The sequence below is a fragment of the Myodes glareolus genome, chromosome 18 (genome assembly GCF_982192425.1).
Source record: "Myodes glareolus chromosome 18, mMyoGla1.1, whole genome shotgun sequence".
In the NCBI taxonomy this organism is placed as follows: domain Eukaryota; kingdom Metazoa; phylum Chordata; class Mammalia; order Rodentia; family Cricetidae; genus Myodes; species Myodes glareolus.
Window position 1 is genome coordinate 43,827,480 of NC_142043.1, and position 12,604 is coordinate 43,840,083.

A 12,604-nucleotide genomic window follows, 5' to 3' on the forward strand; every position below is an offset into this window, starting at 1 on the left:
TCTGATTTTGCATACTTCTTTTTAAAACAGAACCCGTTGCTCTTTATTAACAAGAGACTTGCCGTAGAATTTGGCACAAATTCCCAGCTAATCTGGGGTAAATCTGAGTTTAGAAGCAAAGCTAGGGCCAAGAACCATTGTGTTGTTCCAGTCAGCACACTATGTCCTGTCACTCAGGCAGCACTTAGCCAATCAGAGCCGCCAGCGAATGCGCTTGTCAGATGGGCGGGTCCTTCCTGATTCCCGGCTAGTGTGCTCTCCTGAGGAAGTCTCAAGTTACTTACCCCTGTAGGCTGCGTCTTGGGTTCCTGGTGCGGGGAGCACGGATGAGCTGTGCAGCAGGACCATGGTGAACTATGAGCGTCTGTCATCAAACAAGGAAGTTTGGCACGCCATGGTGAGTGAGGGACCGCTGTCCCCAAACTCTGCGGAGCAGCTCTCTGATCCACGGAAGCCCATGTTTCCCTCCCTTGTCTGGGTGGGAGCTAGTGGGCAGACGCTGAATTGGACATGTTCGTTCCTGCATGGCTGTGGCTGTTCGCCCGCAGTCGTTATCATTCCCTGGGCCGAGGCAGCAGTTTCCGAATCATTTAACTCCGCAGGCTGCATCTGTGAAAAGATTGGGGCGTGTAATCGTATTTAGAAATGTCCGTCCTGTGGACTTTACTGTGAAATACTGCTGTCTGTAGTACTTGTGTTGTCAATATGGAAGGCACAATTGACAAACTCGGAGAACCCTGGTCTCTGTCGTGTCTTCCTGAAGATCTGAACTTGTAAAATTTGACATTTAGGTTTAGGATCCATCTGGGTTAATTTTGTGGAACTTTTAAATAATGCGTCCTATGTAGAGTACATTCCCTTGCTTGACTGATGTAGACGAGTAGAATTGGTGATAATAGTATTGATGGTGTAAGCATTTAGGAAATCTTAGGGAGACATGAAGTCGCTTAAAGTAGAATTTAGCGAAGGGAGGACTGCCTCGCAAATAGCCCAAAAATAAGTAGTTTGTTAACCACACCTGTTAGAGGTTAGTAAGATAAAATGTAAATGTTTGTTAATCAGCATCAATCAGCCATTAGCTACACTCCCAGGAAAAAAAAAAAAAAAAAAAGATTAAACACTGATTTACTGTGGGCCAAAAGTCTCCCTTCCCTACTTCAGAGAGCAGGCCTCTAACATGCTGCTTAAGGGGGCATTAAAGGGTCACAATCAGCATTAAGTCCTGCTGTGACATAAAACATATCAATTCTTAAACAGCTGCCTTTTAACCCATTTTGAGAAGCAGTCTTCCATTTTGAGTCAGCCTCTTCAATGATGCCAGAGACTGATTTGAACCCTGTCTACAGTCCCGGAGGGCATTGCCCTTGCTAGGCCTCTGACTAAGCACCCAAAGTTTTTGGATTACACCTTTCCAGAGTCCTCAAGTTACCAGTTTGAATCACAGAGTGGACTGTCAATTGCAGGAAGAGTAAAAGGATTTGCACGTGGAGCATGGCTCTCTTCAGACCATAAGAGGAGTAACAGTGTCTGCAGTGCGCTGCAGGGGGAGACAGACTAGGCAGTAGATATAGATCACAGACTAATGCTTAAGGCAGTGAGCCCAGAGCGCTGCATCATAAAGAAGGACCTGAAGGGGCACAGTGAGTGACTCTGTGTATTTCCCAGCATGTATTAATTCTTTCCACGTGAATAAAGATAAACATAATTGAGGAGAATAGAATTTAGGGAGGGTAGCTTTAACCAATAAATATTTAATTTTCAATTAGTGAACTCTCCCATGCAGATGTGTGCAGTCCTGGTTGACACAGTAAGGTCACCTGAGAGGTTTGAGATGTAGGCCATGGACTGTCACTCTTTGTCAGTTTAAAGCACTCAGCAGCTAATGTTTTACATGAGACAAAGTCATACAGTCTCTTATGGATGACATTCTCTTCACAATGAAAATACCCCCTCTTTTTCAAAGTCGTTCTAGCTAAGTATTCTTCCAGTTATATTTACCTCTTTAACAAGTCAATTATTGATACCGTTTTCTAAATTTCATTTTAAATGCATTACTGCTCTATGCTTTGTTGTTTCTATTTTCCAGACATTTCCTAGTCATTAAGAACTTCGTTTCACTTTTTTTCTTAATTGCTATTTATTTATGTATTTATATATTTATATCATTTTAGAATAGTGGTTGTAATTCTATGGGTCATGCCCCTTCATGGTCAAAACCCTGTAACAGGGGTTACGTAAGTCCATCAGAAAACACAGATGTTTATTATACAGTACGTAACAGTAGCAAAATCGCAATTATGAAGTAGCAATGGAGATAATGGGGGAGGACACCACTACAATAGCAACTGTATAAAAAGGGTCACAGCATCAGGACAATTGGAAAAGACTAAATCAACATCCCCAACAGCTGAAGCTTGCCTCCCTGTATGAAACTGGACATTGCTGTGAACACCTATTCCTGACTTTGCAGCCCAGTGCTGGCAAGACAGCTCTCTTCTCCATCCAGGCTGATTTTATTTCCGGGATTTCTTCACTTTATTTATTTCTTCCATTTTCATTTTCATGTCTTGAAAAGGTTTATTTATTTTCTGCAACTATTGTTTTTTTTCCTCTTTATTTTGGGATTTATTTGTTTCCTACATTCTTTTTCTATTTCCCTGAATTTATTTGAGCGATTTATTAATTTTCCTTTTAAGGGCCTTTGTCATCTTGATATATTTAGTTTTAATGTCTTTTTGTCATAGTTCAACCCTGTTGGAATATTAGGAGCAGCCGAGATAGGATACCTGGACTTTGTTGTGACACACTTCTCTGGCTCTTGTGGATTATGTTCCTATGCTCATATCTAGGAATCTGGGTTTGGAGGAATTGAATCGAGTTGCTGATTTCTGGGAAAGTCTTGGTTGGATGGGAGGTTTTTTTCCCCTAAGTTTCTGTTTGCTCCCTGGAATTTCAGAGCGTGTAGTAGGTGAGTAGTGCCTTTATTACCGACATTGGCTGATGTGTTCAGAGGAGAATCCTTGCTGGTGTTGGAAGCTAGAGGAAGGGGAAGCCAGTGGGAGATTATCCTAGCTATTTATTGGAGGCCTGGAGAAAGGGTAAGGGTAATGGGAAGCTGTCTCTTGTGTTCTAGTCCAATGTTAGGGGCAACTGTGAAAACTGGATCTAGGGTAACAGATAATATGGTAGATATGCAAATAGCTTACCTGGTCATCTGGCAGATGTGGCAAGTATTTGAGCTGGAGGGTGTCTGAATCAGTTGTGATGGGGACACAGAGGAAAGACAAGAAGGGATGGGCCGGTGACGATGTGCTATGGAATCCACAGAGACATGTGGATAAATGAGAAGAATTTATAGCTGCTGATCTGTTGCAGCCCTAGGGGTCTTAGGTAACAGATAGTGGGGAAGGAAGGTCTGCAGGCAACCTACCAGGTCACATACTAAAAATCTTAATAATGATACACCAGGTTCCCAGGCAGCATTTACTTACTTCTTTCTTTATTTAGGTTTTTGTTAATCTGTGAAATACTTTTAGTTTATTGGATAAAACGTACTATGTGGGCTGGACATGTCATTTAGCAAGTGCTCTTCTTGGGGTTGACCTGAATATAGAAACCAGTACCCAAGTCTGGAGGCTTATAACTACCTGTTACTCCAGATATAGGAAATCTGAAATAATCTTATTTGGAGTGTCACTTGTACACACATGGAAAACAAGATGCTTTGGTTGTATAATACAAACCCTTCAATGTCTATTTAAATATCTGTTATTGTGAATGTGTTTTGATTTGGTCTTCATTTTTCCACATCCAATCATCAATTACAGGAAGGAAAATAGTTTCTAAGTGATCCTAACAGACATCCTTTTCTTCATCATAAGGGAATGAGATTCTTTTAGTAGTCAGAAACATTTTTCTGCAATGGAAAAACACCTGAAGGCGTCTAGAAAATCTATTCAATTTTGGTGGAACAGCCCTTCTTGCTCAAGCCTTTTTGTATCATGTGAAAAGTAGAGAACTTCAGAACCCATGGTGACTTCTTTGATTTTTATTTTGTTAGAATCTTGTAGTTCTCGGCTGACATCCCATGGAAAATTTGTAGATCTCCGTTTGTGTGTCCTTTTATCTTTGGTGTCATCTATATTGTGTGATTTTATTAGGTATAGTCTAATTATATTGTTGTTTATCTGGAAAATGATGGAACTTCACTTATTTTTGTATTCTATCCATTTTCTTCATCGCAACCTTCTCAAAAGTTCTTCAATTGTCTACTGTTCCTCACCTGGACTCATTCCCAGAGGCTCTGCGGGTTACTCAGGTAGAAGACCTTTTTACACTACACAGATGTCCAATAAATTACCTTCCTCTCATGCATGTTCATGGTGCCATCTATTTAGAGACCAACTCCTAATTCCTCACTGGTTTGATTACCAGTAATGAATGTTTGACATTTGCTCAAAGATGAAACCCTGACCACCTGTTTCATACAAATGGTCCTGCATAGCCAGAGCCATTTTTATTTATACAGTTTTAATAGGTTGCATAAACAGATTTACAATGAAATTTGTTCGTCAAGTTTCTTTTTTTTTTAAAGTAAATTTTATTAAATTATAAAAGTTTCCATTTCCGCCCCCCCCTCCCAACACCCTCCCACTCCCCCACTCCCCCTCCTCCTCCCTCTTCGTCCCCCAGGGCAGTCAGGGTTTTCTGCCCTGTGGGAAGTTCCAGTTCCTTCGCCCTCCCTCTAGGTCCAGGAAGGTGAGTATCCAAACAGACTGGATCCCCAAAATCCAGTATATGTAGAGGAAACAGGTCCCAGTGTCATAGTCAATGGCTTTTCAGAAAGACTTCGGGCCAGCCACAGTCAGAGAATCCGGCCAAATTCCGAGAATCTGGTTAGATCACGTCCTCGTTCAGTCCCAGTCCAACTGGCCTTGGTAAACTCTCATCAGATCCGTTCCCTTGTATCAGTGGGTGATAGCATCCCTCGCAGTACGGATTTCGTTTTTCATGTTCTTCCTCCTTCTGCTCCTCATTTGGACCTCGGGGGGCTCAGTCCAGTGCTCCAATGTGGGTCTCCGACTGTATCGCCTTCCTTCGCCAGATGAAGGATCTGGGACTCTTGTCTATTTCCTACCTCCTGGTGGATAGCTAAATAATCTTCATCAGGTTCATCTTCTTATTTAGCTTCTCTAGGATCACGAAAAATAGGCTCAAAGACCTTTAATTATGGTTAGAATCCACTTATGAGTGAATACATACCGTGTTCCTCTTTTTGGGTCTGGCTTACCTCACTCAGTAAAGCGCTTTCTATTTCCATCCATTTGCATGCAAAATTCAAGATGTCATTGTTTTTTACCGCTGAGTAAAACTCTAATGTGTATATGTTCCACACCTTTTTTAACCATTCTTCTATTGAGGGGCACCTAGGCTGTTTCCAGGTTCTGGCTATTACAAATAGTGCTGCTATGAACATAGTAGAACAAATGCTTTTGTAGTATGTTAGGGAATCTTTAGGGTATATTCCCAAGAGTGGAATTGCTGGGTCCTGAGGGAGGCTGACTCCCAGTTTCCTGAGAAACCGCCACACTGATTTCCACAGTGGCTGCACGAGTTTGCATTCCCACCAACAATGGATGAATGTTCCCCTCACCCCACATCCTCTCCAGCACAGGCTATCGTTGGCGTTTTTGACTTTAGCTATTCTGACAGGTGTAAGATGGTATCTCAAAGTGGTTTTGATTTGCATTTCCCTGATTGCTAAGGAGGTTGAGCATGACCTTAAGTGTCTTCTGGCCATTCGAAGTTCATCTGTTGTGAATTCTCTGTTAAGTTCAGTACCCCATTTTTTAATTGGGTTAATTAGAGTTTTAGTGCCTAGTTTCTTGAGTTCTTTGTATATTTTGGAGATCAGACCTTTGTCTGATGAGGGGTTGGTGAAGATCTTCTCCCAGTCAGAAGGCAGCCTTTTTGTCCTACTGACAGTGTCCTTTGCTTTACAGAAGCTTCCCAGTTTCAGTAGATCCCATTTATTCATTGTTTCTCTTATTGTCTGTGCTGCTGGGGTCCTACTTAGGAAGAGGCCTCCTGTGCCTAAATCTTGTAGACTACTTCCCACTTTCTCTTCTATCAGGTTCAAAGTGGACGGATTAATGTTGATGTCTTTAATCCATTTGGACTTGATTTTTGTGCATGGTGATAGATATGGATCTACTTTCATTTTTTTACAGGTTGACATCCAGTTATGCCAGCACCATTTGTTAAAGATGCTTTCCTTCTTCCATTGTATACCTTTAGCTCCCTTGTCGAAAATTAGGTGTTCATAAGTTTGTGGGTTAATATCTGGGTCTTCTATTCGATTCCATAGGTCGACTTCTCTGTTCTTATGCCAATACCAAACTGTTTTCAATACTGTAGCTCTATAATAGAGTTTGAAGTCAGGGATGGTAATGCCTCCAGAAGTTCTTTTATTGTATAAGATTGTTTTGGCTATCCTGGGTTTTTTGTTTTGCCATATAAACTTGATTATTGTTCTCTCAAGGTCTGTGAAGAAGTTTGATGTGATTTTGATGGGGATTGCATTGAATCTATAGATTGCGTTTGGTAGAATTGCCATTTTTACTATGTTGATTCTCCCAATCCAAGAGCAGGGGAGGTCTTTCCATTTTCTGGTATCCTCCTCAATTTCTTTCTTCAAAGACTTAAAGTTTTTGTCAAATAGGTCTTTCACTTCCTTGGTTAGAGTAACCCCAAGATATTTTATGCTATTTGTGGCTATCATGAAAGGTGATGCTTCTCTGATTTCCCTCTCTGCTTCTTTATCCTTTGTGTATAGGAGGGCAACCGATTTTTTGGAGTTGATCTTGTATCCTGCCACGTTACTAAAGGTGTTTATCAGCTGTAGGAGTTCTTTGGTAGAGTTTTTGGGGTCACTTATGTAAACTATCATATCGTCAGCAAATAACGAAAGTTTAACTTCATCCTTTCCAATACGAATCCCCTTGATCTCCTTATGTTGTCTTATTGCTATTGCTAGAACTTCAAGCACTATATTGAAGAGGTATGGAGAGAGTGGACAGCCTTGTCGCGTTCCTGATTTTAGTGGAAAGGCTTTGAGTTTCTCTCCATTCAGTTTGATGTTAGCTGTCGGCTTGCTGTATATTGCTTTTATTATATTTAGGTATGATCCTTGTATCCCCAGTCTCTCCAACACCTTTATCATAAATGGGTGTTGAATTTTGTCAAATGCTTTTTCCGCATCTAGTGAGATGATCATATGGTTTTTTTCTTTCAGTTTATTTATATGATGGATTACATTGATAGATTTGCGTATGTTGAACCAGCCCTGCATCTCTGGAATGAAGCCGACTTGATCATAATGGATAATTTTTCTAATGTGCTCTTGGATTCGGTTTGCCAGTATTTTATTGAGAATTTTCGCGTCGATGTTCATGAGTGAGATTGGCCTGTAATTCTCTTTCTTGGTTGTGTCTTTGTGTGGTTTTGGTATTAGGGTAACTGTAGCTTCATAAAAGGAGTTAGGCAATGACTCTTCTGTTTCTATATTGTGGAATACGTTAAGGAGTATAGGTATTAGCTCTTCCTGGAAGTTCTGGTAGAATTCTGCATTGAAACCATCTGGTCCTGGGCTTTTTTTGGTAGGGAGATTTTTGATAACAGCTTCTAACTCTTCGCGACTAACAGGTCTATTTAGATTGTTCACCTGTTCTTGGTTCAACTTTGGTATATGGTACTTATCTAAAAAAATGTCCATTTCTTTTACATTTTCCAACTTTGTGGCATATAAACTTTCATAGTAAGATCTAATGATTCTCTGAATTTCCTCTGTGTCTGTGGTTATGTCCCCCTTTTCATTTCTGATCTTATTAATTTGCATGTTCTCTCTCTGCCGTTTGATTAACTTGGATAGGGGTTTGTCAATCTTGTTGATTTTCTCCAAGAACCAGCTTTTTGATTCATTGATTCTTTGGATTGTTTTCTCTGTTTCTATTTTGTTGATTTCAGCCCTCAGTTTGATTATTTCCAGTCTTCTAGACCTCCTGGGTGAATCAGCTTCTTTTTTTCTAGATCTTTCAAGTGTGCTGTTAAGTCTCCAATGTGTGCTTTCTCCATTTTCTTTAATTGGGCACTTAGTGCTATGAACTTTCCTCTTAGCACTGCTTTCATAGTGTCCCATAGGTTTGAGTATGTTGTGTCTTTGTTTTCATTAAATTCAAGGAAGACTTTAATTTCTTTCTTTATTTCTTCCTTGACCCAGGGGTGATTTAGTAGTTGACTGTTCAGTTTCCATGAGTTTGTTGGCTTCCTGGGGGGAGCATTGTTGTTGAATTCTAATTTTAGTCCATGGTGATCTGACAAGACACAGGTAGTTACTAATATTTTTTTGTATCTGTGGAAGTTTGCTTTGTTACCGAGTATGTGGTCAATTTTCGAGAAGGTTCCATGAGCTGCAGAGAAAAAGGTATATTCTTTCCTATTTGGGTGGAGTGTTCTATAGATGTCTGTTAAGTCCATTTGATTCAATACCTCCAATAGGTCTCTCAATTCTCTGTTTGGTTTCTGTCTGATTGACCTGTCCATTGGTGAGAGAGGAGTGTTGAAGTCTCCTACTATTAGTGTGTGTGGTTTGATGACTGCCTTGAGTTCTAGAAGAGTTTCTTTTACATATGTGGGTGCCTTTATATTAGGAGCATAGATATTCAGGATTGAGACTTCCTCCTGATGAATTGTTCCAGTTATGAGTATGAAATGTCCATCTCCATTTCTTCTGATTGATTTTAGTTTGAAGTCGATTTTGTTAGATATTAGAATGGCCACGCCCGCTTGTTTCTTAGGTCCATTTGCTTGGAAAACCTTTTCCCAACCCTTTACTCTGAGTAAGTGTCTGTCTTTGTGGTTGAGGTGTGTTTCTTGTAAACAACAGAATGTTGGATCCTGTTTTCGTATCCAATCTCTAAGTCTGTGCCTCTTTATAGGTGAATTGAGTCCATTGATATTAAGTGATATTAATGACCAGTGGTTGTTGACTCCGGTCATTTTTTTTTTTTTAGGTAGTAGAGTGTATGTGTTTTTCTTCTTTGATTTGTGCTTGTGAATGGTCGCTAGATGTTCGAGTTATTGTAGGCCGTGTTGGGAATGTTGGATTCCTTCGGTAGTGATTTTCCTTCTAATATTCTCTGTAAGGCTGGATTAGTAGCTACGTATTGTTTAAATTTGTTTTTATCCTGGAATATTTTGTTTTCTCCGTTGATAGTGAACAATAGCTTGGCTGGGTATATTAGTCTGGGTTTGCATCCATGGTCTCTTAGTTTCTGCAGTACCTCTATCCAGGATCTTCTGGCTTTCATGGTTTCCATAGAGAAATCCGGTGTAAGCCTGATAGGTTTACCTTTATAAGTTACTTGACCTTTTTCCTTTGTAGCTCTTAAAATTTTTTCTTTAATATTTATGTTTTGTGTTTTGATTATTATATGGCGCGGGGATGTTTTTTTCTGATCCAATCTATTCGGTGTTCTGTATGCTTCTTGTACCTTCATAGGAATATCGTTCTTTAGGTTGGGAAAGTTTTCTTCAATAATTTTTTTTAATATAATTTCTGGACCTTTGATCTGCAATTCTTCTCTTTCTTCAATCCCTATTATTCTTACATTTGGTTTTTTTATTGTGTCCCAGATTTCCTGAATGTTTTGTGTAGAGAATTTGTTGGATTTGCCATTTTCTTTGACCAGAGCATTTATTTTCTCTATGGTATCTTCAGAATCTGAGATTCGTTCTTCTATCTCTTGTATTCTATTGGTTATGCTTGATTCTGTAGTCTCCGCTCGTTTACCTAGGATTTCCATATCCAGCTGGTTCTCGTTTTGTGTTTTCTTCATTGCCTCCATTTCAGTTTTCAATTCTTGGACTGTTTCCTTTACTTGTTTGATTGTTTTTTCTTGGTTTCTCAGGGTATCACTCACGGATTTACTTATTTCTTCAAACTTTTTATTATATTTCTCATCCATTTCTATACTCATTTCTTCAAACTTTTTGTTATACTTCTCGACCAGTTCCTTAAGGGAGTTATTCATATCCTGTTTAAGGGACTCTATTGCTTTCATAATGGCACTTTTTTCCACTTCATCTGGGTTAGAGTGTTCAAATCCTTCTGTTGTAGGGTCGTTGGGATCTGATATTTTCATGTTGTTTTTCAGATTGTTGGAGGAGGTCTTGCCTTGGCGTCTGCCCATCTCTTCTATCAAATGCTCTCTATTGGAACTTCTGGTATCGGGTCAGGTTCCCTTGTTGGGCAGGGAGTTCACTGATAGAATGCCTACCTTTCCCCAGGCAGGGTATTGAAGCACAGGCACTCCCTCTTTCCGGGATGGCCCTACAGAGCAGGCCCAGTGTGCAAGGCAGCTGAACTGGGGAAATTTTATGGCCTCAGTGGGAGGGGAGAAATATAGGAATTTGTACCTGGATGGAAGCTGGGATGGCAGGCGGGAGAGCCTAGCAGGGTGGAAACAGCACTGCAGGCTGACCTGGGAGTCTATGGGGTCGGGGAAAGTCCTAGCTCCTCCTCGCCGGGCCCCTACCGCGGGCCCGAATCAACTCACCACTCCGAAGGCCCTCTGGATGGAAGCTGGGAAGGCTGGCGGGGAAGCTAGCAGGGTGGAGCCAGCAGAGCAGGCTGACCTGGGAGTCTATGGGGTCGGGGAAAGTCCTAGCTCCCCCTCGCCGGGCCCCTGCCGCGGGCCCGAATCAACTCACCACTCCGAAGGCCCTCTGGATGGAAGCTGGGATGGCTGGTGGGAAGCTAGCAGGGTGGAGCCAGCAGAGCAGGTTGACCTGGGAGTCTATGGGGTCGGGGAAAGTCCTAGCTCGCCCTCGCCGGGCCCCTGCCGCGGGCTGAATCAACTCACCACTCCGAAGGCCCTCTGCATGGAAGCTGGGATGGCTGGCGGGGCATAGTGCAGCTGCCTAGCTGACAGGCTATCTGCCCACAAGAGAGCCCGAGACACAGTTCCTGAGAGATCTGAACCACAATCCGTCAAGTTTCTAATAATGGTTACCATAATTTCCAGCATGTTCTTTTATCTTATTCTCCTTCCATCCCAACTTTCCCACTGGTAACCATTACCTACTTGATTCATACTTTTACTATATAGCAAAGAACAAAAGAAGTTTTCTAAATAGTCACACTTACAGGCAAAACAGTGTGCCAGGTTGTCAGCATTTCTGGCTAAAGCATCATGAGAAGTGAAAGAGAATTTTGTGTCTAGTGGTTAATGTTTACATCTAGTGAAATCTAAGTTCTCACAATAACTCACAGTTGAAGCTGAATCAGTTCATTCTACATTCTGTGCTAATCTATCTCCGATGGTGAATATCCCAGGTTATTCCATCATCCTGTAAGGAACATAACTGAAAAGCTTATTCTTCATAGTTGGCATTGCTTATCTCTTGCTCTCTTGTCTCTTGCTTCTCAGCTTCCTTTAGTATTGGCACAGCTGTTAGAAATGAGGTGAGGGTGCTATGGCTTTCTATGAGTCTGCTTCTTTCCTAATTCCTACACTGTTCCCATTAACTCTCGATACCATCTACTTATTAGCTTTTCTCCAAGACAGTTGTGCTTAAAATCAATCTCTCCAGAACAGTCATCCAGATTTGTGATGTCCTGAGCTACCGTGACACTATTCAGGTCACAAATGCAATGGAAAGATAATATCCTGTTCTCGAGACTCCTTAATTTATGGTCACACTTGAAATATCAAAGGCTTTAGGAGCTAATTCAGGATCACTGTATTTTGTTAACAACATCCTCTCAGGCTCATGCAGAGAATTGCCAGAGGAAAGCTTTCCCTATGTAAAAGCCATTTCATCCCTAACTCTAAGAAAAAAAAAAAACTTTAGGGGGTCAAAGATAATTTTGATAAGAGAAAACAAGAAGAACAGGCAGCACATAAGCTCCTAGGGTCATGCCCAGAATTATGCAGCAAACTATCCATCAGCCTGCCAAAGGTTGATTAAATTCTCCATGACTTTGCCACAAAGAGAACTTGTTTCTGGTAGAACCTGTTCCTTGAGAGGGGGTTGCACCTAGGCTCCCGGGGTCATGCCTAGAGTTATGCAGGGAACTATCCATAGGCTTTGCCAAAATGGGTCCGGTTCTCCAGTGTTAGAGACCAGCTTCTATACAAATATCGCGTATCAGGGTAGGGACATGGGAATTTGAAAGTTCGGTAAAGAGGACAAAGATGAGTGTAAAAACAGTAACTCAGAAAACACAGAGCAGTACCAGGAGGGCATTCCAATGAAAATTGAAATCACCTGCTTTTAATTTCCATTTGCTTAAAATACCCCAGACCCCAGAAGGGAGAAGATTAAAAAAAAAAAACCTACATTAACATGATACAAGGAAATGAACAGACCAGTTGAGGGTTGTAGGCTACGTTCTTAGTTCAACCTTCTTTTACTAGAACAAGACAAGGAGCTTTCACACCCTAGACCAAAACATTCCTTAGGAAAACCATTCCTTCCCTGGGTGGAATCCATATCTCTTACCTGGAGTCGGAACTTAGTTGGATCCTTAGAACAGATATAT

At 41.1% G+C, this 12,604-nt stretch overlaps 1 protein-coding gene across 3 annotated transcripts in view; it reads left to right on the top strand.

Annotated features, from left to right (window-relative positions):
- Window positions 1-241: 241 nt before the first annotated feature.
- The window catches only part of LOC125397762 (zinc finger protein 431-like), a 41,468-nt gene continuing 29,105 nt past the window's right edge, over window positions 242-12,604 (top strand). For all 3 annotated transcript variants that reach the window (XM_048430176.3, XM_048430174.3, XM_048430175.3), the window contains exon 1: window positions 242-397. In XM_048430176.3, coding sequence (XP_048286133.1) covers window positions 347-397 — 51 coding nt within the window. In that variant the 5' untranslated portion in view covers window positions 242-346. The remainder of the gene's footprint in view (window positions 398-12,604) is intronic.